Consider the following 25,384-nt stretch of genomic DNA (forward strand, 5'->3'; position numbering starts at 1 on the left):
CAGACCAACTTAGCATATTATGACTGCACACGACTATAGCTTTAACTAATTCTATGTTCTCCTAGTTTGTGCTTTTAACAGAAAGATAGATGCATTTTGTGTTGCTGGTCTGCTGCCATTAAGTTTTGTGTGGATCTGCCAGATGCTTGCAGGACAAAGAGGAGAAAATTAGAATATGGTTTTACAATCACAAAGACGAAGAGAGAAGAATTTTGTACAACAACAATTTTTCACTTCTTTTCTTTTGAGAAATAGTGAGATTTCTTCCTGTATTAATCAGCTTTATGACAAGTTAACAAGAAAATCTTGGAACAAGGTTCGTAGTTGGATGAGTAAAGTTAAAAACCAGGCTGTCTAATCTCCAGACATTTCTGAATGTAATGTTCTAGTTCTGTCAGAAAAAGAATAAAGTACAAAAACTATTTACCTATGAGAAACAGATTTAAATATTCATTGCCTCCTAGATTGACAGAACTCAAGGAGAAGACGTAGTACCCCAGGCTCCCAGTGAACCAGACCAGCCAGATTGTGATGGTCCTTCTCGCAATGTACCAGTTACAAAACAGATCTAAGATGTTGTGCTTCTTGGTTGAGGATGCGCCACTGCCGCTTGTTCTGTCAGTGCCTGGGTCATCTTGTTGGACTGAGCACAGTTCAGACACTTTGCAGGGAGTGCTTACGTTGTTCCACCTTGCCATTATATTGATTACTTTTTGTGCGTCTTCATATCTTTTCTCTGACAGGAGCCACAGAGGTGTTTCTGGGAGCATCCAGCAGCACAAGACAAAGGGAAGAGTTGCTATGGAGAGAAATATCTGATACACCCACCAGGTCCGAACCAAAAATCCCACGAGTGCCACAACCATAATTCCCAAAGCAAAAAAAGCATGGACATGCATAGAAGCCCAGGTTCGTGCTTTAATGCCAACAAATTCAGTCACATAAACAAAAGCCACAACCAGATAGCCACTTGAAACCTGGGGAATGGAGAAAGAGAAACAAAACAAAAAACACAGTGTGAGGTTTGTATCTTTTTTCCTTGTGCAACAGGTAACAGCATTCCTCATTTGAGTACATTTAACTGGCACTGCCCTGATCTGTTACTCAGCAATAGAAAAAAGGCAAACCTGAAAACAAATCAGTTGGACAAAAAGCTCACTCAGACTTTCAGGATACCTGAGAAATGTGTTTAAAGACACAAAGTGCTTTCGGATGTTTCCCTTTAGTGTGCAGAGCCAGCAAGAGACACCCGAAAAAGAGCCTAACTAGCCGTTGTCACTTCACCTCCAAAAACCAAGTCCTGAATGACATCACCAATTGGACACTTAGGAAAATGAAGTCCCCCCGAAGTAATAGCCACTTTGGAAAATCTCAACCTTGGCTTTTAAGTAGGCTATTACTAATCTGCATGTCACAGAACAGCACATTCACTGAGAATTACCTTTTGTGCTCCCATAAAGAGTCATCAAATCAGATTTTTACAGTGTTGGAAAAGAAACACAGCTACAGAGTTACAGGTGTTAGAGGTTCTTATAAAGATCTAGCCACACTATCATAATGGAATTACTGACATACTCTTCACTTAAGGATTTTCGCTTTGAATATATATCTTTATATTTATTTTACATATATTTCAGTTTTGCTAGTAACACTCGAAACCCTTATTAACTCAAAACATTTCAGAACATAGCCAGAAGTTCTAGGCTAAAAAATATACCAGTATATTTTTTTGATTAATCAAATAAAAAATAATTAAATAAATAAATAAAAAATAATTTTCTGGTCACAAATCTTTCAGTTAATAAACCCCGTCTATGAATCCACTGATGTTGACAGGGAAGCTGATCTCTGTGGTTAAGGATTACAGTCTCACATCTCCTTCTCTCAAATCAGATCCCAGTGGGCAATTAAAGCCTTCGGCACCTGTTCAGTCAGAGCTCTTTGCTTTTGCAAACTACCACAGCCCCTAGCATCAACAGCCAGGGAGCCCATGAAGGGAATCCCGGCAATCTCACTGTTCAATGCTGAAATCCCCATGCAGTTTTCTTTCTGGGCAATCCTTCTGAGCTCTAATCTGGCAAAGGCAGGTCCAGCTGCAATGTTCTCTCTTGACTGCCCACAGGAATACATTAAGTTATGTGATTAATTTCACATTTCCAACCAACTTACATCACTTTTCTTGTGGCAGCTTTCTAATGTCTTGACGCAATATATAGTGAAAGACTATACATATACTTTTGAATGTAAAAATTGTTTACCATATATATCTCATATAAATACTAGATATATAGATATCTATGTATGTATAGATATACTTAGACACATATACTGGAACACTCTTAAGTATAATATAAACACCTAAGTGATAAACATGTCTATCTATTTATTTTGTAGTTTAAAAGACCAAAGAGATGCGTAGAAGAGAAAATGTGCGTCTCTCCTCCATCAATGCAAGTGGCAGAGATAAAAATCATACTTATTATAGATTTGTTATTTTAAGAAATATATACTCCATTTGTGACAACAAGGAGAAATGCAATGCCAGTTGCAATGTAAAAACCAGAGTTTACTGCTCACACTTGGTATTTAATTACCAGTCCAGCAGAGGTTGGGATGGAGGAGGTACCAAACAATGCTTCATACAGATGCTTTCTATTAATTCAAAGAGGAAAAGTGCTGTGGTCCAAGAACATTCAGACTCCCCCTGCTCTGCTGAAATAAGTGCAACAGACGGGGCTTTAGAATAATGAAGTAGAAGAGGAAATAAGAAAGAAAGGGGTTTTCCTGAGAAGGGGAAGGAAAAGACACATAAAAGAGCCAGTGAGCCCCTTTCTTACCATAGCAAGGAGAAAGCGGACAATCACAAAGCTGTAGTAGTCAAATGTGAATGCCACTGTGATGCCAAATACAAACTGACCAGCACTTGTGAACCACATGACACGTTGTCTTCCCAGTCTGTAAAGCACGGCAGCAATAAAATGATGAGCAAACATAAACACTCTGTCAAAATAAAACTTCTACTTCAGAAAGCCTGTCTGGAAATGAGGCTGAAAATACTGTACCCAAGGTTCTCATCCACCAAAGAAACTCTGTGTTACTTTCCTCTATTTTCCTTGCCACATGAGAAAGAAAAATTCTATTTTTTTCCCCATAATTCCAACTAAACTCAAGGAAAATGGAAACTCTTATGGAAGGAGGCTCTTTTCTGGAATTCCTCCAGAATCCTTCCCAGAAGTAAACTTTACAAGTGACATTATATTGCTTGCATAACAGCGTCAAGATTAACTTCCACATAACTAAACTGCAGATTTACTCTGTCTTATTTATGAAGTCAGTACGTAACATTTGCATTTTTCAGAGATTCATTTGCAAAGAACACCACCTCACAGCTCTTTCCAGCACCCTCCCATCTTTCACCAGCCCTGACCTGGAAGATGTACAAGGAAGGAGTCATTACACACATCTGTTTTTTGACCCCTGCCAGAAGAGATCCAAGTGAGCCCCAGCTGGCTCTTCTGTTAGGAAATCTGTTAATTGGGAATGGGAGGAACCCACAAACTTGTTTCTCACCAGCCAGAATGTGTCAGAAAATAATAACTTTCAGTTGTAAAATTCATGGTTGTAAATCTGCAACTCAGGATGTGTGTATTGTCTCAAATGACTGTTCATGCCTTAAATTAATTGAAATGAGAACAAGATGAACCTAACTTCTTAAATCACGTCCGGGTATTAAAATTAATAAAGTAATCAATTATTTAAGGGACACGGAACAAACGTTGACATTATATTCTGGTTTTGTATTAAATAAGGTTTTGCAAAGCCTTGAATTGTGAGGAAGGATTGATTCCGTGTGTTCCAGAAGACAAATTAAAGGCAGATCATCTTTGCTTTTGCATTTGCATGTTGTCAAACCATAATGAAGGAAAACAAAAGAACAATGTGCTTGGCTTCCTTCACCTTCAACGTGCTTATCTTCACCCTCCGCCTAACAGAGCTGCTAATGAACAAGCTTGTCTAGAGAAAGGGATGCATAACACTAATGGAGTCTTCAAATCAAAATACAAGTAATAAACTGCCTGGGAAAGTACGGTGTAGCTTAGGAAACTGAATGTCATATGGACAGACAGGCTCAGCTAGGCATCCTGGATCTCACTGGCTCTTCTAAGCCTGCCTGTGAAGCTGGCTCTCAGTGCATGAACTCAGAAAACAGAAGGGAAGGCAGAACCACAGGGGCAAACTGAAGGACAGTTTTGGCACAGTGATCACAGGAAGGCTCTGGTGGGGACCCTGAGCTGGCTGACGCTCCTTTGGCTCAGGCAGAACTCTGATAGTGCTGGTATGATGGAATCCCAGCAAAGCACAGTGATGACCCTGAATTTGTACACAATAAATGAAAACAACAAAACAGATAAATAAGCACGGAGTTACTGCAGTCTTAATGTACAACGCCCAGAGGATGGCACTTTACCTGTCAGCAATGTCACCAAAAATCACTGCTCCAATCAAGACTCCAAGCATGAACGTAGGCTGGATTAATTTTGCCAGCCATTCTCGGTCACAGACCAGATCCCACTGCGTAACAACAGTGCTCTTCCATTTTGTATCATCATAGAGAAATCCATCAGAACATGAAAATACGGACTTGTTGCCTTTATATTCATATGCTAGATCAAAACTGGCTTCTCGTTTGGACTTGCTGCATTGATTAAGTTCCCAGACTTCTCCATTTTCCAGCTGGGCTACAATGTAATTTTCTGTTGGTGTCCACGTTGTCCAGATGTCCTCTAGATTTGCTTTAGAGGAGTTGTAGAAGAGAATGCTACTCACATTTCCAGGGATCCCACATACAAAGTTAGGAGTAACAGCCATGAACACAGATGCTAAGTAATGGATGCCACATGACATAGCTTGAAAGACAGATGCAAAATACACACATGCTTGAAATCTGCAAAGGGAAATAAAAAAGGTTTACTGAAGAAAACCTTTTATAAATACAAAACCATCACCACAGTTATTTTGCTAGGATCAGCCTGGTGATTGTGGCAAAGCGTTATTTATTGTCTAGTGGTTTGTTATGTAGCATGGCTTCAAAATAAGTTAAGCCTTGCAAGAAACCAATGATAAGAAAAGATGCACAGCAGAAACAATCTGTCCTCGGGAAATATCAGATTTCTCTTTTGTCAAAAAGATCAGTATTGCTCTTAGCTATGGGTATGGCTGCGCAGAGAAGACCATTTAAAAAGAATCACTTCTGAGCTTAAGTGTGAAATTGGAAGTAAACCCCCACCTCCAACCCCATCCCATTAAAATCTCTCAAAAGAAGGCCTGAGGTTACAAGAATGGTCAGAGAAACCAGGATGTTGCAACCTCGGCTTCTCAGGGATAGAGATACGCACATCAAATAAAACAAAGCAAACACATTATGCCCTTCATTTCACCGCATCGTATCTAAGAACCTCTACTCCATCTATCTTCCACCTCACTTTGTTGCCTCAGAAAGACAAAGAGATAATACATGTAGACATGTGTAGAGGAAGATAGAATCTGAAGGGTGAAATGCTTTGTAACAAAACATAGCTGTAAATCTGGGAGGGTTCTGGCTTAAGCAGAGTATGCAGTTATGTATTAGAGATGGTATCATAAAACAAACACGGTAAAAGAATGTTTTATGCATAGCCTGAAGTTTGGCATTTTAACAGCTTCTAAAATATGCTTGAGATGCGAGCAAGTCTTTGTGTATAAAATGCACACATATTCTGAATGTCAAAAGACTTGCAGTAAACTCTAGTATCACTCACTGCAAATTCTGGGCGATTCTCACAGTCTAAACATAAGGAATCTCTTCCTCAATTAACTATTAAAATTATGCACAGAATTAGTAAAACATTTGCTCAGGGAAAACAAAACAAAACAAAACAAAACAAAACAAAACACACTATAGCTTTGGTTTTTCCTTTCATTTTTTATTTAGTGGAAATCAACCAGTTGTACAAACTTGAAGAAGCGTTGGCTCAGTTTCTACACATACATCCTTAATGCAGCATATGCTGGGCCTGGATATCAGGAAACAAAAAAGAGGGTTTTGAAACATGATCAGAGGCCATCTCTGCTGAAGTTATGCATAAAAAACAACTGCCTTGAAATGTCGTGTGCCTGTAACAAACATGAATTCCAGATCACCCCCTACTAACATGAATGCAATCTAGCCTTGAATTCTTCTGATAAAGTTTACAACACAACCTAGCCTAGGACTTTTAATCATCTATCATCACTATTTCTAATGAATTCCTAAACAATTCACAGCCAAAGTATTTAAATACATTTTCCTGAGTACAGTGTCCAATTAATCTTTTCAATGGAGAAGTTCTGCTGTATAGTCTGACTAACTCCTCTCACCGTCCCCATCTCAGAGAAGCACAAGATTGACAGGGACCTCTGGACCCATCCAGAACAACCCCTGCTCCAGGAGGGACACCATGAGCAGGTTTTTCAAAAGCAGATGCCCTCTAGCAGATTAGCAAGTTAAAGCCCTAGAAATGGTGCGACTACAACTTCTACTAGCTAATAAAGAGTGGCATACCTGGAGCCAGGATGCCCAGTATTTGCAATATCTGTCATTACACATCAAGAAATTGTAGTGCCAGACAACCCAGTGGTTATTTCTCAGACATGGGTAAAACAAAATAAATTCAGACTCTCATACGTTCATCTTGAGCTTCCTAATTAGCTCTTCCAGCACAAGAAACGTCAAGTTCATCACCTCTATTCTAGAGCCCAGTAAAAATAAGCAAGAAAAATACATTTATGCTCTTTCTTTTTGGAGAGGTTTGAAGGAAGATAACAACCTGTAAGGATATAGGCTGAGAAGGTGGCAAGAACAAATGCACTGTATTATTTTTGTAAAACCTAACTCCTAAGAGCATAACCAGAGCTATAATATTGACCAGTTCCAGCTAATCTCTGCACTAACTTCTCCCTTGAGAGTTTCACTGCATATCTTCCTGAACACCTCTTATGACCGTGCTTCAATAACCATCTTGACAGACTGCTCCATGGTCAAAGCATCCTGTTGGAAAATTTCTCATTAAATCTAATCTCCGCGTCCCCTTTTTTCATGTGAGACTACTAGCTGCTTATAAAACATCCTTGAATAAATCTACCTTGTCTTTTATCATTTCTTCTTAGAGAATTATCAGATTTCTCCTGTAGCTGCTTTGTAAAACTACGTAAGTTACAATCCCTTACCCCTTCCTCATTTTTCCTTTGTGTCCTATTGAACAGTGTCCACCTTTACAAAAAGCAATAAAGGATTTATTTTACAGATATATCTGTGTCATGCTACATTTCTCCCATCTTCCAAGGGCTTAACTTCCAACTAGATGTAACTGGTTCTTGTAAAAATGCTCTTCAGTTTTCAGTGTTACAAAAATCTTATTCAGCTCCAACAAAGAAACCTGCTCTACAATGTAATTATTTTTCTCACCTCATTTGTAGCACCTATGCTGAGCAAACACTAAAACTGAAATAGAATTCCAGAGAGGTGGTAACAGACATAATTTATGCCATTTCTAACTAGTGTGTGAAAATGTGTGTTTTTACAATAGAATAGTCATGCTGTTGCTGAATCCCGAAGGATGGACTGCACTGCGGTCTTTAACCTCTCACAGCTCGATAAAAAAGCCAAGGAGCAGGCAGTGGATGCAGGAATAGGAGAGAATACAGCTGGATGTGAAGCTACAGACGTGTCTGGCAGCACCAGTGGCTGAAGGCAACCCACTGCCCTGCCTCCGCACTGAGTGGCTGCTTTTCTGTCTGTAAAAGCTCCCTACTGTTCTCTCCAGTAAAATTCCACAACAGGCTGGATAGGGCCCCCAAATATATACAGCCCCAAACCTAAAGTTCACCTTTGCTGTGAAGGCAAAATTCACAGCTGACTACAGCAGCGTTTTGATAGCATCTTTGCCAATACCAGATTGAAACACTCAACCCTGTGAACTGCTGAGTTTCTCCTGCAGATACCAAGAGCTTTGTTTCTAGCGAAACCTGAATACACAGGAAATCGGACAACTTGCATAGTTACTAAAAAGGAGTTAATTAGGCCATCAGTGACAACATATAGAAAGCATGAAAAGTATGTAAGGCAGATGATACGTGGGATGGAAAAGTACTATAGACACACTGAATTTCTCTTGCCAGGGCAGCTGCAGACTGACAAAAGACAGCGAAAGCTATGGGCCCAGCCACATGGTAGAGACAGGTTTGCTAGAACAGCAGTCAGTGCTGAGCAACGGGGCACACAGAGATGCTCCCTGCTACACTGCTAGTCAGGCCCCCTCCCTCTGGACAAATGGGTGTCCCAGGACACATCACTGCTCTTTCCAGCCTTAAAATCCCAGGTCTGTATCCTGGCCCATACTCAGACAGCATCTCCTCTTTGAGGGAGGACAGCCTGCAGCCTGGGGGCCCTGGGACACTCCTTGCAGCAGACTGTGCTGGGTCAGGAGGTGACAGCAGAACCCCCGCACTTTGCTGACCCTGGTTAAAGTCTATGCTGTCTTTGCTATCTGCTGTAAATGATTAACTCTTTCCCTAATTCTTGAGTTAAGAACACTGGACAGATAAGAAACTCCTCTATTAGTAAGCTTAAATCTCCCAACTGCAGGCAACCATGCAATGCTATCCTTTTAGCAACCTCACCAAACTCCATTTTGAATGTTAAATTTCCCTGAGTTAAGAAATACTGCTGCCCACACACTGAAATGTTAAGAAAATTGCACTGCAGCAGCAATAAATGCAACCAGCATTCACCAAAAGAAGGCAAGGCTTCTCTCACCAAAGTCTATCATCTGTTTTCCTCTGCTCAACTCAAAAAAGGCAATCTCTGGGAAAGGATATTTTATATGCCAGTTACCTTCATATACATGTATCAGATTAGGTAAAGTATATTGTTGCAAGGAGTAGTTTTCAATAACATCTGATATGTGGTTTTTTACTTTATTTTTAAAAACTACTTTTTATTTTTAAGGTCTGTGAACATGAAGACTGTCCTAAAAACTACAATAATCCCCAGCTCTTCACAGTATTTTTCCATCTCTTCAGTGACTTGCCACAGGAGATAATTATTTGGCAAGTACGTTTTGTCACTCTTGCCAGGAGTGTCAAATATAGAAATCAAGAAGACTTTGTAGGTTACTGCTCCAGTGCAGAGGCACTTAATGAATGCCAGAAGTCAAATGAGCATAAAAGTGTCTTCATAAAAGCTTGAGCAAGACACAGCATGAAAATGTGCCAGTCCTTCCTAAAGTGTTTTGTGAAATTTCTCCCCAGTTATTCTTTTTTCAGTTTACAGCTTACAGTAAAAATAGAACACCTTCATATCTTCTGATCCTTCTGCGTAAGTTTTATGACTTAAGAAAAGCAAATTTTTATGTCATAATTCCAGTACCTGAATTGAAGAAACGCTGTAAGGATAATGAAATAGATCCCAGACCACTGTCACTGTGGCTGTTGTCTCACAACACAACGTACCCTGTGGCACTGTCCTTATAAGTTATTTCTTCCCTTCTCCTTTCCCACAGTTTATTTATTCCCTCAGACATAGCGATCCCCTGAGAATCTCCTCAGTTGTGGTGGTACTTTTTATGTGGACCAGCTGTGAATTTTATCTGGGAAACTGATCTCACTTGGAAACAAAAAAAGATGTCAAAACAGATAATTTTAAAAAACAAACAATCCAGATCAGTTGTTTGATCTAATCTCCATTGCATCCATGCAAGCAGTCAGTAGCAGTGTAATTGCAAGGCCGTTCATCTCGGAGTCAACATCTGAAGCAGACACTGCCACATGTACATTAGAGGGCAAATCCTTAGCTCAGAGAACTTATACTATTGCCAGTTATTGCAGTGCACACCTGGGACAAAATGTGTTGTTAGACAATAATTCAAAATGTCTTTTTAGACAACAATTCTATGTAAAACAAAATATTTTCCAGATAATCTTTGTTTTCTTGTTCATCCATCAAAGAGAGAAGAGGTTGAATTGATGGCAAATCTACTAGATACTCCTCAACAGCTAGCATAATACTTTAAAAAACCTTCCAGTTCAGGATAGTCACGTGGCTGATCTATGACTAGCAAAAGACTTGCACTATTCCACAGGTTTTACAAAAACTGTTTTTACTGTCTGCCTTTTCAACCACCCTGTTAGCAAACCACTTAGTCAGAAATACACTAAATACACTCATACACTCAACAGCATGGCTTCAGTGAAATGAAACTTCCAGGTATTTACTGTTTCTAAAAGAGTTTGTATTTAGTGACTATTTACAGTTCCGTATTCCACTCCTTGGTTTTTCGTTTGTGTCTTTTTTTAATGTGAGAAAAGCCATTCAGCATTCTTTCCACTCTAAACCAACAAGCTGTGATTCATAGAATCATAGAATTACTCAGGTTGGAAAAGACCTTGAAGATCATCAAGTCCAACCGCAGCCTAACCAGTAGCCTATCTCTTAAAAAACAACCATGAAACAACACCACAACAACAAACCTCTGCTAAATAATATCCCTGAGTACCACATCCAAACGGCTCTTAAACACATCCAGGGATGGCGATTCAACCACCTCCTTGGGGAGCCCATTCCAGTACCTAACCACCCTTTCTGTAAATGATTACTTACATTTACACACATACTTTTTGATTGGAGCTCAGTGAGACACAGGAGAAGTATTTTCTCTATGGTACAGAGATGCAGATTTAGAATCAGTCTTAAACATACAACAGACATAGCTTTACTTTGGAAAAGATCATCCAGTCCAACCATTCACCTATTACCAATAGCTCCCACTAAACCATGTCCCTCAACACAACATCCAGTTGTTCCTTGAACACCTCCAGGGTCGGTGACTCCACCACCTCCCTGGGCAGCCCATTCCAGTGCCTGACCACCCTTTCTGAGAAGTAATACTTCCTAATGTCCAGCCTGAATCTCCCCTGCCATGGCTTGAAACCATTCCCTCTGGTCCTATCACTAATGACACGAGAGAAGAGGCTGACCCCCAGCTCACTACAACCTCCCTTCAGCAAGTTATAGAGAGCAGTGAGGTACATATGAGTAGCATATAAGATACATCTCATATGAGTAGCATATGAGATACATCTCCAGTAACACAAGAAGAATGCATTAATTTTTATATTATCTTTTGGAAATGTTTACCTTTCGCTGCACCTACGGCAGGTCCTTCGTATTACAGTGCCTGTGTAAATGACTTTTGACATGAGCACAAGGACAGGAAGAAAACTCTCCTTAAAGCAAATAACAAAAGTTTTGTCTGTAAATTCTGGTGTAATTAAATTAATTCAATTTCATATATCCTGGGAAATGAGTAAAGTTATGGTTAAAAAAACAGTAATAATAATGCTGGGGTAGATAGATAGATAGATAGATAGATAGATAGATAGATAGATAGATAGATAGATAGATAGATAGATAGATAGATGACACTTTAATACTGCGTCTTCTAAAATCTCAGACAAGGTCAACATATACATCATGGAAAAGCAACTCAATTCCAGCCAGAGATTCTTTGCTGTCAAACAAATTACAATTCCCCATGCATATTCATGGAGATTTGATGAAATGCAGTGTAGTACAGCTTATGTATCGCCTCTTATTTAACTACTCTCTTGGCTCTTCCAAGGCCAGATGGTCTGTCCCGCCAATATTCTGTCTCCTTAGCCAGTTTAGTATCCCCAATTGTCTGTCTCCAATGAATTCTCCCCTACCTGGGATTGCCCCAACCCAAGTGTGACACTTTGCACTTGGCGTTATTCATCTTGTTAGGTTCATGTGGGCCCATTTCTCAAGCTTGTCCAGGTCCCTTTGGATGGCATCCCTTCCATTTTATCAACTGCACCACTCAGCTTAGTTTCATTAGCAATCTTGCTGAGAACACACTCAAACCCCCTATCTATGCCACTGACAAAGATGAAGAGCACTGGACACAAGACTGAACTTTGGGATAAACCATTCATGACTGTTCTCCACACAGACACTGAACTATTGACAACAACCCTCTGGCTGCAACCAGCAATCAATTCTTTTTCCACAAAACAGTTTTCCTTTTCAAATTCACATATCTCCAAGTTAGAGATACAGATGAAGGCATGAGTCCATGCAAATGGCCTTGCACAAGTCCAGGTAGGTAACATCAGTTGCCCTTCCTTTGTCCACCAATGCCATCACTCCATCATAGAAGGCCATCAGAAAGAACATTACACATTGTTGAGTACATACATTAGATGGAAATACTGAGAATCAATTTAATTGATCTTGGATATTTAAAATACTGCTTTTCATTTTAATTAGACAAAGAGCTTATTTACAACTTGGTCATTTATCTGTTCCAGCACCAACAAACAAGAGTTATTTTATATTGTTCTTGATTTCCTAGTGAAAAGCAGACACTTTTCGATGTCTTCTCATTCAAGGAAAATGATTCCACTACAGTTAACATTGAAAGTAATTTAAATTAAAAACAAAGAAATACAGACCATACATTTCACTGTTCCCAAGGTACACCTTAACACCTTACTAGCATGTTCTGTAATGTTCTTTTACCTTGTTATTCTTCCACAGCAGTGTCAGGTGCATTCCTCGAGTCTTTCTCTTATGGTACAAAGGAATGAACTGGAACATAGCTGTTTTCTAACCTTACTTGTTTGCAAGAAATACAGAGTGTTCCATTCTCCACAAGAATCCAAGAAAGAAACTGGATTTTGCTCTGATCTGCCAGGTTTCTTCTTCGTAGATCTATTTTTTGTACTGTCTTCACCCTTTCTCAATGGATAAGAGACAGAATAAAGATCAGCTACCATGAACTGCTAAGGACTACAGCTTTGCAAAGAGATTAAAAAGCAAGTGTCAGTGATGGGAGGGTCCAAATGCTCTAACCCTGGACCAAACAAGAACTCTCTCTCATAAGGGTGGAGTTGAAAGAAGTTTCTTGCCATTTTCTAGCTCTCCTGATATAAACCAGATCCAAAGATCCAAACACCAGAAAATATCCAAACAGCAATTTATTTTGGAGCCTGAGACATGAATAGAAGCTATTTAGGTGAAATGTGGTCTCTCATCAGTAAAATTTCACTGTAAATTTAGTAGCTTTATGGCAGAATATGCTTTTGAATATTGCTTATTTATTACTGCTTATTTTTCACCTCTCATATTTGACTTTCTCGTACTAGACAGACATTCAGATGAAATATTATGTTACAGATATGGTAATATTTATTTATAGAGCAAAGGCTATCTGAACAGTAGATGAATAGTACCACTTTCTGATTTTTCACCAAGAACAAAAAGATCTACACCTGCAATTTAGAGGCTAAAAAACCCACACACTTTTGCCTACTTTGTAAGTGCTAAATGACTACATAATCTTCCTGTCTTCCTTCCCAGAATGTCAGTTGCAGTTTTGTTTACTTCCTATCCATACCTTTGGGATTTCTGTGTTTCCAGAACAGCTTTGATTCCTTCTCTCTGACCTTAATTCTCTCATTACAAGAGCTGGCCAAAATCCATCATGTGTGCTAGAATTGCCTGTATGCAAGGAACTGACAGCAAGTATTGCTGATGGACAGCCACCAAGGCATCAAGCATCGCAACAGTAGTGTATCTCCCACATCCCAACCTCCTAGCTAAGTCTTAACCAGTTAAGTAAGTTAAAAGTAAAGACTCTGGATGTATACTGTACATTTGGAGGCAATATACTGTACACAGTATTCATCCATATACATTTATACTTCCCTAGACTCCCTTTTCACTCAATGCAGAAGAACAGACAAATATAAGTGCCTCATTCATCCTGTTCTGAAGCACTCTTTGAAAACAAGGCAGATGAATTGTGCCTTTAAAGAGTCTCATTATCTTCTCTGACAAGGTGACTAAAGACGATGTCTGAAGTTTGTACTATATGCCTCTAATGTTGGTGAGCTCATCTTTATTTTATTTACTCAATTGAGCCTTGATTTGGACAGCTAACTCGTCCACAGAGCTAACACAGACTTACATGGATGGATCAAATGGGTAACCACAGCCTTCCAAATCTTTTTCACAGCCTGGCCAAGGGAATATGTTGCTACATGGGTGGAAAAGACCAGGCCATCATAAATACAACACACTGAGGTAGTACTGTGCTTCATCCAAGTGTGGCGCTGACTACTTTTCAGAAAGCAATATAGACAAGTATTTTTACAGACCAGTTTTCTGAACCATCTCTCTGGTATTTGTATTCTTCTTCTTCCTGCCTTATCAGCCCTTTCCATCTACTCTCCAGGCTGTGGCCTTTATTCCCATCTCAGCAGCACTGCTGAGGCTGCACCTCTGATGCTGCTAGACAACAGTAATATCTTCAGATAATGGGAAGAGGAATCCCAGCTTCAACTCTTACTGAAAACATTTTCTTGAGGAAAGAGCTCAGCCTCTGATCCAACTGATGGTTCACCTAGATTCCTCAAATCACTGCACATGAACGTCAGAGAACTTCTGGTCTGAGTGAGCTGAGCATTACATTTTGGCTATCAGTGTATGATACTAAAGCATATATTAGCTTTCTAGGTAATTTCAGCATTTTTCAAAGAGATGGAATTTCTCCCCAAGATATACACACCGTCAGATCAACCCTTATTAGCACTTGTAGGTCCCTGTCCTGTACAGTTGGTTGTCACACCATTTCTGGTCTTGGCCTTTGGAATGGGGAACTCAGTTGAAATTTTTTTATGTATTGATAATTTTTCTCAAGCTACCTGAAATATAATGTCAGCTGTGTACATATTTCTGTTCCACTCCTGTTGTATAAGGCAACATGTTAGCACAGAAATCTTTATAGCATGTGCTGAGGGTTTCTGGGCCCTTCAAATAATCCCTTAAATTTAATACTACACTGTACTTGAATCATTTCACTTCCTGCAATATAGTGGTCAAGCTTCTCATGAACAAGTCTATTTTATAAAACATTTCCTTTCAACTTGGAAGAACTTTTGTACTGTAGAAAATCACGGCCATTATTAGAAAGCTATTGACAGAGCTTTCATAGGAGTGATAGAGTTTTCACAGGAGCGATACACCAGGCACCAAATTACAGGGAACACACTTTGTAACCTACTGTTACAATCTATTTATTCCTTCCAGAAGCAGGTGGGGAGGAGTTGCCAGCACATTCTGATGCAGTGCAATTTTGTCTGCGCAGATCCTGTGTTAGGTTGCTTCCAGCAACTACAGTGACTACCTCTTGCAGACAGCAGTGCTAGTGCATCTACCTCATTATCCAGTAGCACTTCCCAGTGTCCATCTTTGGTTCTGAGCCCTGAAAACATTTCTACTCCTACCTAGTCAGGCATAGGTAATAAGAGCTTTGTTGAAGCTGCTAGAGTCTGCTCTGTGAAAACACATGGCTTGTCTCACTCCTCCAAGGCTATTATGATGCTGTTCCACCAGTGGGACCAAGTGCAGCTAGGTCCACTTATTTTAGCCCACAGGCACCTGAGAAAAGCATCAGCTGATTCAGACATTATAATATAGTACAATTATAAAGCTGAGGAACATTTCTCAAGCATTTCTGCCAAACACCACCCCTGACTAGGAGCCAAAGGAGGACTTAGATTTGAGATTCTTCCCTCTGGCACATTCCAGCAAATGCAAACAGCTGTCCACTGACACAGTTTCAGAACTGAATGGCAGATACACTGCTATAAACGTATCCATTGTATAAAGTAGCTAGCATGCAGAAGAAAAACAAAGGTTTTCTAAAAGCAATCTCAAAACCACAGCATTTTGCTCATCTTTGGGAAATGTTAAATTTTAAACAGGAATTCATTTTACTTTGTTTGCAAACGTTAATTCTGTGTAGGATGTATTAACCACTAATCATATTAGTGTTTCAGAAAACGCTTGGAATGTTTCTGTTCTAAAAGTAAAACCGAATTGTATGTGCAAAGGCTGAACATGATTACCTGCTTTTCTGTACTAGCATGGAAAAGAAAAACACAACTTTTTCCATGTCCAGCAAGTATGCTTGCTTGAAAAGTCCATTCCTGTTGGGGAAGAATCACTCAAGACATCAGTAAAACATGAGTTTGAAAAAAACATTGCTTGAAAGTATTCTTATTATCTCTTTAATGAAAAGAAATGGGTGAGCACGTACTTTGAGATACTTGAGACTCTTTGTTATTTGAGACATATCCAAAAATTCCATGAAAATTCCTGTAAGTATCATGTATGCACCACAATCTGCAAAAGATGTAATCAGATCTCAAGAGGAGCTGGAAGCTATGAAACAAGAGAGGTAATAAAGGCATCAGAGTGAAAACAAGAGCCTGGAAAAGTTCTGAGACATAAAAAGAAGACAGATGGTTTGGTGCAGGCCTTAGAAATGAAACAAGAGCCATAGAACGTAGGGAGAAGAGAAATGCTCTTAGCACTGAGTGTTCAAATACTGTTTTTATGGCACTGAAAGGCAGGGATTGCATTGCAAACATCCACAGAAAGAACCTCTCCTAACGCAAAGTCTGTTTTTACAAGCTAAGTATAGTCTCTGATCTATTTATTTAGAAACAGAAAACACTGAAACTGCTGAAAAACATGGTAATCTCTCATGGAGCCCAGCACTGGGTGCAAGAGGTGAGTATGCTGTCCCAGTGGGCACCCTGTCCTGTCTCTCTCTTCTTCCCATAGGCCACTGCTAATCCCGGTCAGGACTGTTTCTGAAGTCCCAACTGTAGCAGCCCCATTCACCAGGCGACAAGATTGTGTAAGGCAATAACGTGAAGATGTTCAAAGCCAAACAAATATGCAAACATTTCAATAAAGATAAAAAACAGTCATTGCCAATTTGTTAAACAGTCCAACAGTTAGTGCAATACTTCACTTATAAAACTAACATTTGAAAATCTGGCTATCTTCATTTGGTTAGGGAACAAAAGCAAATGCAAACCAAACCCAGGATAGTTTAAAAGAACAATCTCTTACAAGAAGCTAGAAATATTTCATTACAAAACCTGGAAATAGTGACACCCTGCTGTCCTGTCTCCTGACAATTTCCACCACCCACATTTAGATAAAGTATAAGCCAAGATCTGGAAACTGTAGATCATGGAGAAAGCTCTATGTACCATACAGACTGTACCTCATAGCTCCTGGATGTGCCAGCTGGGAAATCAAATGCTCACTCTCACCCACACTAACAGAAGGAGGCACTCCATTGTTCTCGAGACATAGAACCACACAATCACCACAATTAGAAAAGATGTCCAAGATCATCTTGTCTAAACATCCATCTGCCACTAATATTTCCCCACTAAACCATGTCCCTTATACAACATCTAAGCATTTCTCAAACACCTTCAGGGACAGTGCCTCAACCACTTCCCCTGGGCAGCCTGTTAAAATACCTCACCACTCTTTTAGAGAAGAAATTTTTCCTAATATCCAACCTGAACCTCCCTTGGTGCAACTTGGCCTATTGCTGTTACCGGTGAGAAGAGGCCAACCCCAATTGCCATAACCTCCTGTCAGAGTGTTGTAGAGAGTTGTAAGCTCTCTCCTTAGTTTCCTCCAGACTAAACAATCCCAGTTCCCTCAGCTGCTCCTCATAGGACTTATGTTCCAGACCCCTCACCAGCCTTGCTGTCCTTCTCTGGACACGCTCCAGGGCCCCTATCTCTTGTTACACTTGTCCCCATTCAGCACAGGCAAAACACACAGCCTGCTGGTCACACACAACCAGGTAAGCTAGGTCTGTGTGCTGCCGGTGGACTAAAGTCACCAAGCTTTCCAAAAGACCTGCCAGGGCACAGGGAACTGTATCACCAGCCTTGGGCCTGTCATTCACCTCTCCCCTTTCCCTGCACTTGGGTTACTGCACTCAGACTGGTTGGGCAGAAAGGGAGAGCCCACAGAGACTGTCTGTCAGGAAGTGCTGCATTATAGAAGGATGAAGTTCAGTGTAGGTAAACTGGGAGCTTTAAGGCCTGGCAGCTCATTAGAGATAAGGCCTTCTGAAGCATATAGGTAGATTTTTTTTTCATTCACCTTTACAAAGCAAGCAGTGATCTTATACATCAGACTTAAAAACAATGTTAAAAACAGCCTTCTTGAACTGATGGGCTGCAGACGCTACTCACACGCAAATTCAAAGACAAGGGTTGCCTCTCTGAGCAGAGCCCAGAGCTGCCCCACATCAGACCAGAGCCAGCTCCAGCTGCTCCAAAAGCAACTTGCTGCCGCCAGAGCTGGGCTGTGAGTGATGCTGGGAAAAGTGATGCTCTGGGAAAGCAGACTGAGAAAAGGGGAAAACTGCTGTGCAACAGCAGCTGGGAGAGAGGAGTGAGATGTCTCGTGAGAGAAACAGCCCTGAAGGTACCAAGGTAAGTGCAGAAGAAGGGCAGGAGGTGTTCTAGGTGTGGAGCAGAAGTTCCAGTAGCCCAGGAAAGTCCTGTGGAGAAGCAGACCACACTCCTGCTGCCCATGGGCACCATGCAAAGTGTATCTCCACATGTAGCCACAAAGAGAGCAGAGGGCAACCATAAAGGAGCAGCAGGGACAAAGCATTACAGACCGATCACTGCCCCCATTCCCTGTTCCTCCGTGTCCATCAGGGGGAGAAGACAGAAGATTTGGGCATAAAGCTGAGCCTGAGAAGAAGGGGGGGGGGGGGGGTGCTGGAGGAAGGTGTTTTTAACTTTGTTTCTCCCTATGCCACACTGTTTTTAATTGCAACAAATTAAATTAATCTTCCCCAAGTGGCATCTGTTTTGCCTGTGCAGCCACCAGTGAGCGATCTCCCGGCCTTTATCTCAGCCCAGCAGCTTTCCACCTCATCTTCTCCCTGCGCCTTGCTGTGCAGAGGGAACAAGAAAGCAGGTTGGTGGGCAACTCACAGCCAGCCAAGGTCAACCCACCACGAAGGCACAAAGTCTGTCTTTAGGTGCAAAGGAAACAACAGCTGATGCATTTTTATGGCTGTTCACGCATGTCTCAAGAGCCCATTGAGAACTATGGCATCATCAGTGAGACTTCCAAAGGAGAGTCCAATGGAAAACAAAATATTGGCAGCACGCATGTGAGTGCCAATTCTGCAAAGCTATCTTAGAGTGAAAGTTTTATACATTCTGTGTGAATCATTGTATACGTAATATATTTTATAGCGTATTATATGTAGCATATATATCACGCGTGTATACTCTCTCCATAAATATGTTTACATACATACAAACAGCTGGCCATTCTTCCCTGCATCTGTCAGAGTGTAAGATAATCGGAACGGTTCCCAAGTAGTAACAGTTGTTACAAACAACTTTTTACAGGTAATATGTTCATTTACCATGTACATTCCAGCAGTCTGCAGCTCACCAAAAGGCTCCAAACCCGACACAACCCCTATGAACAGCATCTCATATCATCTGGCCTCCAGACTATTCTCCCTTTAATTGCAAAAAAGCAGATGAAAACTTTCACTGAAGCGCTAATAGATGTTCTCAGCTAGGAAAACTACTTCATTAATTTCAGTAGTCAGTGTCAAATGCTCATTTTCACAAAACAGCATAAGGCAGAAGAGTGACAGCAACAGCAAAATAACCTGTTTGCTAGGAATTCCCTCCTGGTACACACAGAACAAAATACTTTCCTTGCTGGCCTAGAGCAGCACGGTGCAGGTGTGTACCTTTACCATTAAAAGGAGCTCCAGGGATATGCTCAGAATGTGCCAGTAGGGGAAGGCCCACACTGCGGCTTAGCACTGTGGTTAGCCCACCAGTGACTGAGCTAGAAAGCACAAAGCTGTGATCCAACACTTAATCTTGTACCCAAACTGTGACATGAGGGCCTGCCCTGGACACCTACTCTTAGCATTATGCACCTCCAACATGGATTAGCACACCAAGAGAACTCACAGCAGAACACGCCAAGAGGATGTGCACCTTTCCATCTTACAAGTCCTAAAGCTCCATTTCCTCACCCACCACCTCCACTCCATTCTACATGTAAGCAGAGGCTCACCAGCCCAGCAGCCATACACATCCCACACACACAGCCAGGCACCCCATCTAACCAACCCAGGGCTGCAAGCAGGCTCTCAGTCACAGCCCACACAGCAGAACGGCTGTCCTGTGCATCACTCCGTTGATCACAGGAACCCCCTTGGCCATCGTCACACATGCATACACTCATACCCGCGAACTGCACGCGATACGCGGCAGTGATCGGCAAAGCCGCCGGGCACACCGGTGTCACCGCGTGCTGTGCTCTCACACTACGAGTGCGGTGTGAGCGGTGCCCCTGAGAAGCCCGTGCTAACGTGCGATGCACGGCGCTGTGCGCTGTCGCTCTCTGTGTGTGCGTGTGTCCGGACGGGACGCAGCCGCCCCACTACCTGCCGAAGTGACCCAGGGAGTCGAAGAGCTGCTCGGAGCTGGGAGCCATAGCGGGACCGCAGCCTCAGTGCCGCCGTCCCGGCGCTGCGGGGAAGATCCACCGGCCGGCCCGGCCCCCCGCCCCGCCCCATCCCGCGGCCCGGGGCTCCCGGCGGGGCCTGTCCCGACTCACCCAGCTGGGCGAGGGGGGGGGCCGAACGTCGTCCCTCTGGGCCCAGGGAGGTGTGCCCGAGGGCAGCCCGGTGTACGGGACTGAGGGCCGGGGAGAGGAGAAGCGGCTCTGAGGGCGGACGGTTCAGCTCTGTGCGGGTGGTCTCGGTGTCGGTACTGCTGCGGTGGGCACGGTTCCGTCCCTCAACCGGACCTGAGAACATTCACATCCCTCACACAGACCGTGTTCCTCAGACGCAGCTCTTCGGGCTGAGCTCTGCCTTTCCCATCAGGCGGCTTTGCTTTGTTGTTTTTTTTCCCCGCTTTCCCCTCCCCATCCCCCAAATTAAGTCAAAGAAGGCAATTATGTGCTTCATGCCTCCTGTGGCAATCAATAATGGTCTGCTATTTCAGCCTCCAGTGTACTTTGTACAGATATTTTCAATTAATAGAGGGTATAAACTTTTCCCCCCCCAGGACATTATCTAAATGTTAACAAGAGTTACTTTTAGTTGCCTTATGATCTGCTCTGTTGTTGGAATATATTATGTTGTAATGAGTAACATGATGTTTCTTTTTCCCCTACATTCTAGCACACCGTGTAAAATAGTATTGTTGTTCAGTAAGTATGTAGTTAAATATGTAACATCCCATCAGCATCACTCGTTAGTACACTAACTTATAATTGAGCCTTAATTATATTTGGACCTAATATTCTGCCTTGTCCAGAGCAGGCAAAGATCACAGAATTATAGAATCATAGAATCACAGAATGGTTTGGGTTAGAAGGGACCTGAAAGCCCACCCAGCCCCACCCCCTCCTCTAGGCAGGGCTGCCACCTCCCAGCTCAGCTGCCCAGGGCCCATCCAACCTGGCCTTGAGCACCTTCAGGGATGCGGTACCCTCAGCTTCTCCGGGCAGCCTGTGCCTGTGCCTCACCACCATGGAGTAAAAAATTTCCTCCTGATAAGTAATCTTCTGCAGGACTGCTCTGAGGGATTTCTTCTCCCAGTCTTTATAGATATCTGGGATTGCCTTGATCCAAGTACAACACTTTGCACTGGGCTTTGTTGAACCTCTTTAGGTTTACACAGACCCACCTTTCACATTTGTCCAGCTCCCACTGGATGGCATCCCTTCCTTCTGTTGTACCAACTGTACATCTCAGCTTGGGTGAGATAACTCATCTAAACCTGATGGAGAATGATCAGGACAGATTACAGCAGGAAACCTTAGTGCTGTACAGACACGCTCCAGCCACCCAGTCACTCCTGTGTGATGATTAGGAAAGGTATGGAGAAGAGCTGTGGTGGGTACAACCCTCAGGTCTTAGAATCACAAAATCACAGAATTACCAAGGTTGGAAAAGACCTAGAAGATCATCCAGTCCAACCATCACCAATACTTCCCAGCTAAATCTTATCCCTCAACACAACATCCAAACGTTTCTTGAACACCCCCATGGTCGGTGACTCCACCACCTCCCTGGGCAAAGGTTTCCTTCCTCCTCCTCCAATTCCAGAGCTCTCCTTGCACAGTGTGGGGAGACCATAGAACCATAGAATCACTTGAGTTGGAAGGGACCCTTTAAAGGCCACCTAGTCTAGCTCCCCTGGAATGAACAGGGACACCTACCAACATGTTCAGAGCCCCATTCAGCCTGACCATGAGTGATCCAAGGATGAGGCATCCACCACCTCTCTGGGCAGTCTGTTTCAGTGCCTCATCACCTGTAGTGTAAAAAAACTTCTTGCTTATATCCAATCTTTATCTCCCTTCATTTAGTTTGAAACCATTTTCCCCCTGTCCTACCATAACAGGCTTTGCTAGAGAGTCTGATCCCTTCTTTCTTATAGCCCCCCTTTAGATACTGAAAAGCTTCCATCAGCTTTCTCCAGAGATGGGACATGGACCAGATCCGCTCTAAAGCCTCGTCCACCCTGAACCATGCCGCAGTGCTGTGATGCATGGCACATTTCCAGCAGGCTGCATGAAATAACCCTTGGACACTTCCTATTAATCCACTGAAGTAAATCTTTCTTTTCCCAAATGTGTCCCAAATGCTTCTAACATCACTTTCCCTGCCTGCCCGCTATTGCAGGGAGATGTGTCTTTAAGAGGCTCTGGCACCAACCAAGCACACAACTGCACCTCCATGCAGAGCAGATGTCCATGCAGTGCAGTGACAATCTGTTCCAGCACAGACCTGGAAAAAGCAGATGTTTGTCAGACTTCTTGGTCACGAGCAAACAGCACATTGCACCGCGAGGAATCTGAAGATCGGGTCCAGCAAAGTATTCCTCCTCACAGCTACTGCAGTGCTGTATTCCTCATCTCATACTCCTTTGGAAGGCTTTGCTGTTTGAGAAAGGCCAACAGCTATTTTTCCACATCTGCATAGGAATTTTTTAAGACCAAGTCTGAGGTTTGTTTTTGTTACTTTCTCAGGGTATGTGAGCTAGTAAGTCTAAGGGACTTATTTGTTTTCTTTTCCTTTTTTCCCTTTTTATGTATATCACATGGTTCTTCCCTTAAAATATCAGCATCCATTTAAATCAACCTTGGGTTTTTGTGTCTTTCTGGAGTGCATTTTTCAAGTTGAAGTGGTGCTTGAAGATAGCACTGGAACATTCACAAAGCATTTCTTTCTCCCAAGAGCCGCTCTGGTTTAAATAGTTGTTTACAGAAACAAACAGCAATGAATAGTAAATACTCTGGCTACATAATGCTTCTTTGCTTGTTTTCAATGTCTTCTTCCCACACCAAGTAAACTCATTAGGTTTCTACATCATAGTGGTATCAGAAAGATCTATTTTTGGTGTAAACATCAAGCAGGAAATAGCTAGGTCCCTTTCAGCACCATTTTTTAAACCTGAAATGATCCACTGTTGTCGCTTTGCGGAATCTCTCCTAGACATTCTTGCACACATCTCTCTCTATGTCTGCATCTTTGATAATATGCTTTTATGGAGGGAGACTGACTTTTTACATGATCTAATAGCGATAGGACAAGGGGAATGGTTTTAAGTTAAAGGAGGAGTGATTTAGGTGAGATATTAGGGGAAATTTTTCACTCAGAGGGCGGTGAGGCACTGGCACAGCTGCCCATAGAAGCTGTGGGTGCCCCATCCGTGGAGGCACTCAAGGCTAGGATGGGGGCCTGGGCAGCTGAGCTGGGGGGTGGCAGCCCTGCCTATAGAAGGGGGTGAAACTGGGTGCGCTTTCAGCTCCTTCTATCCCAAGCCATTCTGTGATTCTATGATTCTACGAGTCTATAATTACATGATTTATTGCTCATATCAGAATAAAAATAGAAAATTTGCACCCCTTTCTACTGAAGTTAATACCAAACTCCCGTGCCTATGTTTCCAAAAGTTATTAATGTAGTGTCTGCAATGTCAGCTCTCTCAAACACGCAGCAATCACAGATTCGCCTTCTTTCCTTCAAGCCTTGGAAGATGCACAACATGCTTTAAGCCTGCCTTCCTCCTATCCTGTTACAGCAATTCTACATGAGGCAGTAACTATGCTTTTAGTCACAGTTATTCTTCACAGAGCTGTTTCTCACCAGGGTGACCTAAAAATATAGAGGTCCTTCTCTGATCACAGACAGTACACAGCTCTCTTTAGCTTCTTGGAACGTGATGAACTTGTGCTACAGAAAATACAAGCAGCATCTGAAAAAGAAGTAGAAGATATCTCTAATTACAAAGTGTCAAAATGAGACCATCCACATTCGTGCTCTACCCGGTTTAGAATTTTAGGTTTTTTTGTAGCAGAAGCAACTAAAGGGACACTGAGATTCCTTTCTTACCAAATCTTTAGAAACCACTGAGGTGAGAATATTGAGGGTGTTCAATATGCTTTCCAGGATATACCATAGGTTTCAAGTGTCGGTCTTTTAATCCCACGAGGGATTAAAGGAAACATTCAGAGCCGCATCTCAGAAAAGCTTTAGTTACAGATTTAACCTCATTTCTGGCATTCACAGATAAGTTGGTGCTCAACAGTGGCATTCAGTGTTGCACAGTCCTTGAGGAAGAAGTGATCTTAACAACTTGTAACGGGAGAAGAGATGGCTTACAGAATAATCTCCTTTGGTTTGACATTCCCACTAGGAAAAATCCAGTGTCAACTGGTGCAGACTGTTCTGTCCTCCCCTTCTGCAAGTTAATTAGTGTCACCAACGTATGAGAGATGTACAAGGAACATACTTCTGATGTGAATTTCTGTCCATCTTCTGGTGCACACATACACGCAGGTTGAGCTTTGAATTACAGCTGAACCCTAAATACAAAACTAGATTGCCAATAGCATCATCAACCCTTTTTCATGGCTCTATTTAAGAACTGATTACCTAATTTCTGACCCATCTGTTTTCCACTCCTTATACATGGCTTGTTACGTGGCTTGTAACTCACAGGTGCAGTTATTAAAGGGAGTGCTGGAGCTGCAGCTGTGTCAAGCAGCAAACACAGGTGAACTGACTACAGCCACCAGCACTCAAGTGTATGAGTGGAGTCCAACCCTGAGTGGTCTCCAATATCTGTTTTTATTGTACTAATGAAGAAAAGTCAATCAATCAAACAAACAAACAAACCCACTAAAATAATCTGTAAGATAGCTTGAACATAACTTACTCACCACTTGTTTGGAAGATACCTGCCACTGTTCCCTTCCAAGGAAAGCCAAGCAAGAGACTCCTAGTTGTATTGTGGATGCCTGCAAGGATCCATTTAACTGTGACACCTTTCAGTGTGTGCTGCTTCAGCTTCATATTTCCAAGGATTCTTCCTCCACCGTCCCTTT

General features: G+C 42.1%; 1 protein-coding gene across 1 annotated transcript in view; it reads right to left on the reverse strand.

The window, feature by feature from the left end:
• The window catches only part of SLC22A16 (solute carrier family 22 member 16), a 31,527-nt gene extending 10,993 nt beyond the window's left edge, over window positions 1-20,534 (reverse strand). The window contains exons 1-4 of the mRNA XM_072333244.1: window positions 20,424-20,534; window positions 4,469-4,945; window positions 2,838-2,955; window positions 428-977 (exon numbers count right to left, since the gene is read on the reverse strand). Coding sequence (XP_072189345.1) covers window positions 428-977; window positions 2,838-2,955; window positions 4,469-4,945; window positions 20,424-20,473 — 1,195 coding nt within the window. The 5' untranslated portion in view covers window positions 20,474-20,534. The remainder of the gene's footprint in view (window positions 1-427; window positions 978-2,837; window positions 2,956-4,468; window positions 4,946-20,423) is intronic.
• Window positions 20,535-25,384: the final 4,850 nt, after the last annotated feature.

Source organism: Excalfactoria chinensis, chromosome 3, assembly GCF_039878825.1.
Source record: "Excalfactoria chinensis isolate bCotChi1 chromosome 3, bCotChi1.hap2, whole genome shotgun sequence".
Taxonomy (NCBI): Eukaryota; Metazoa; Chordata; class Aves; order Galliformes; family Phasianidae; genus Excalfactoria; species Excalfactoria chinensis.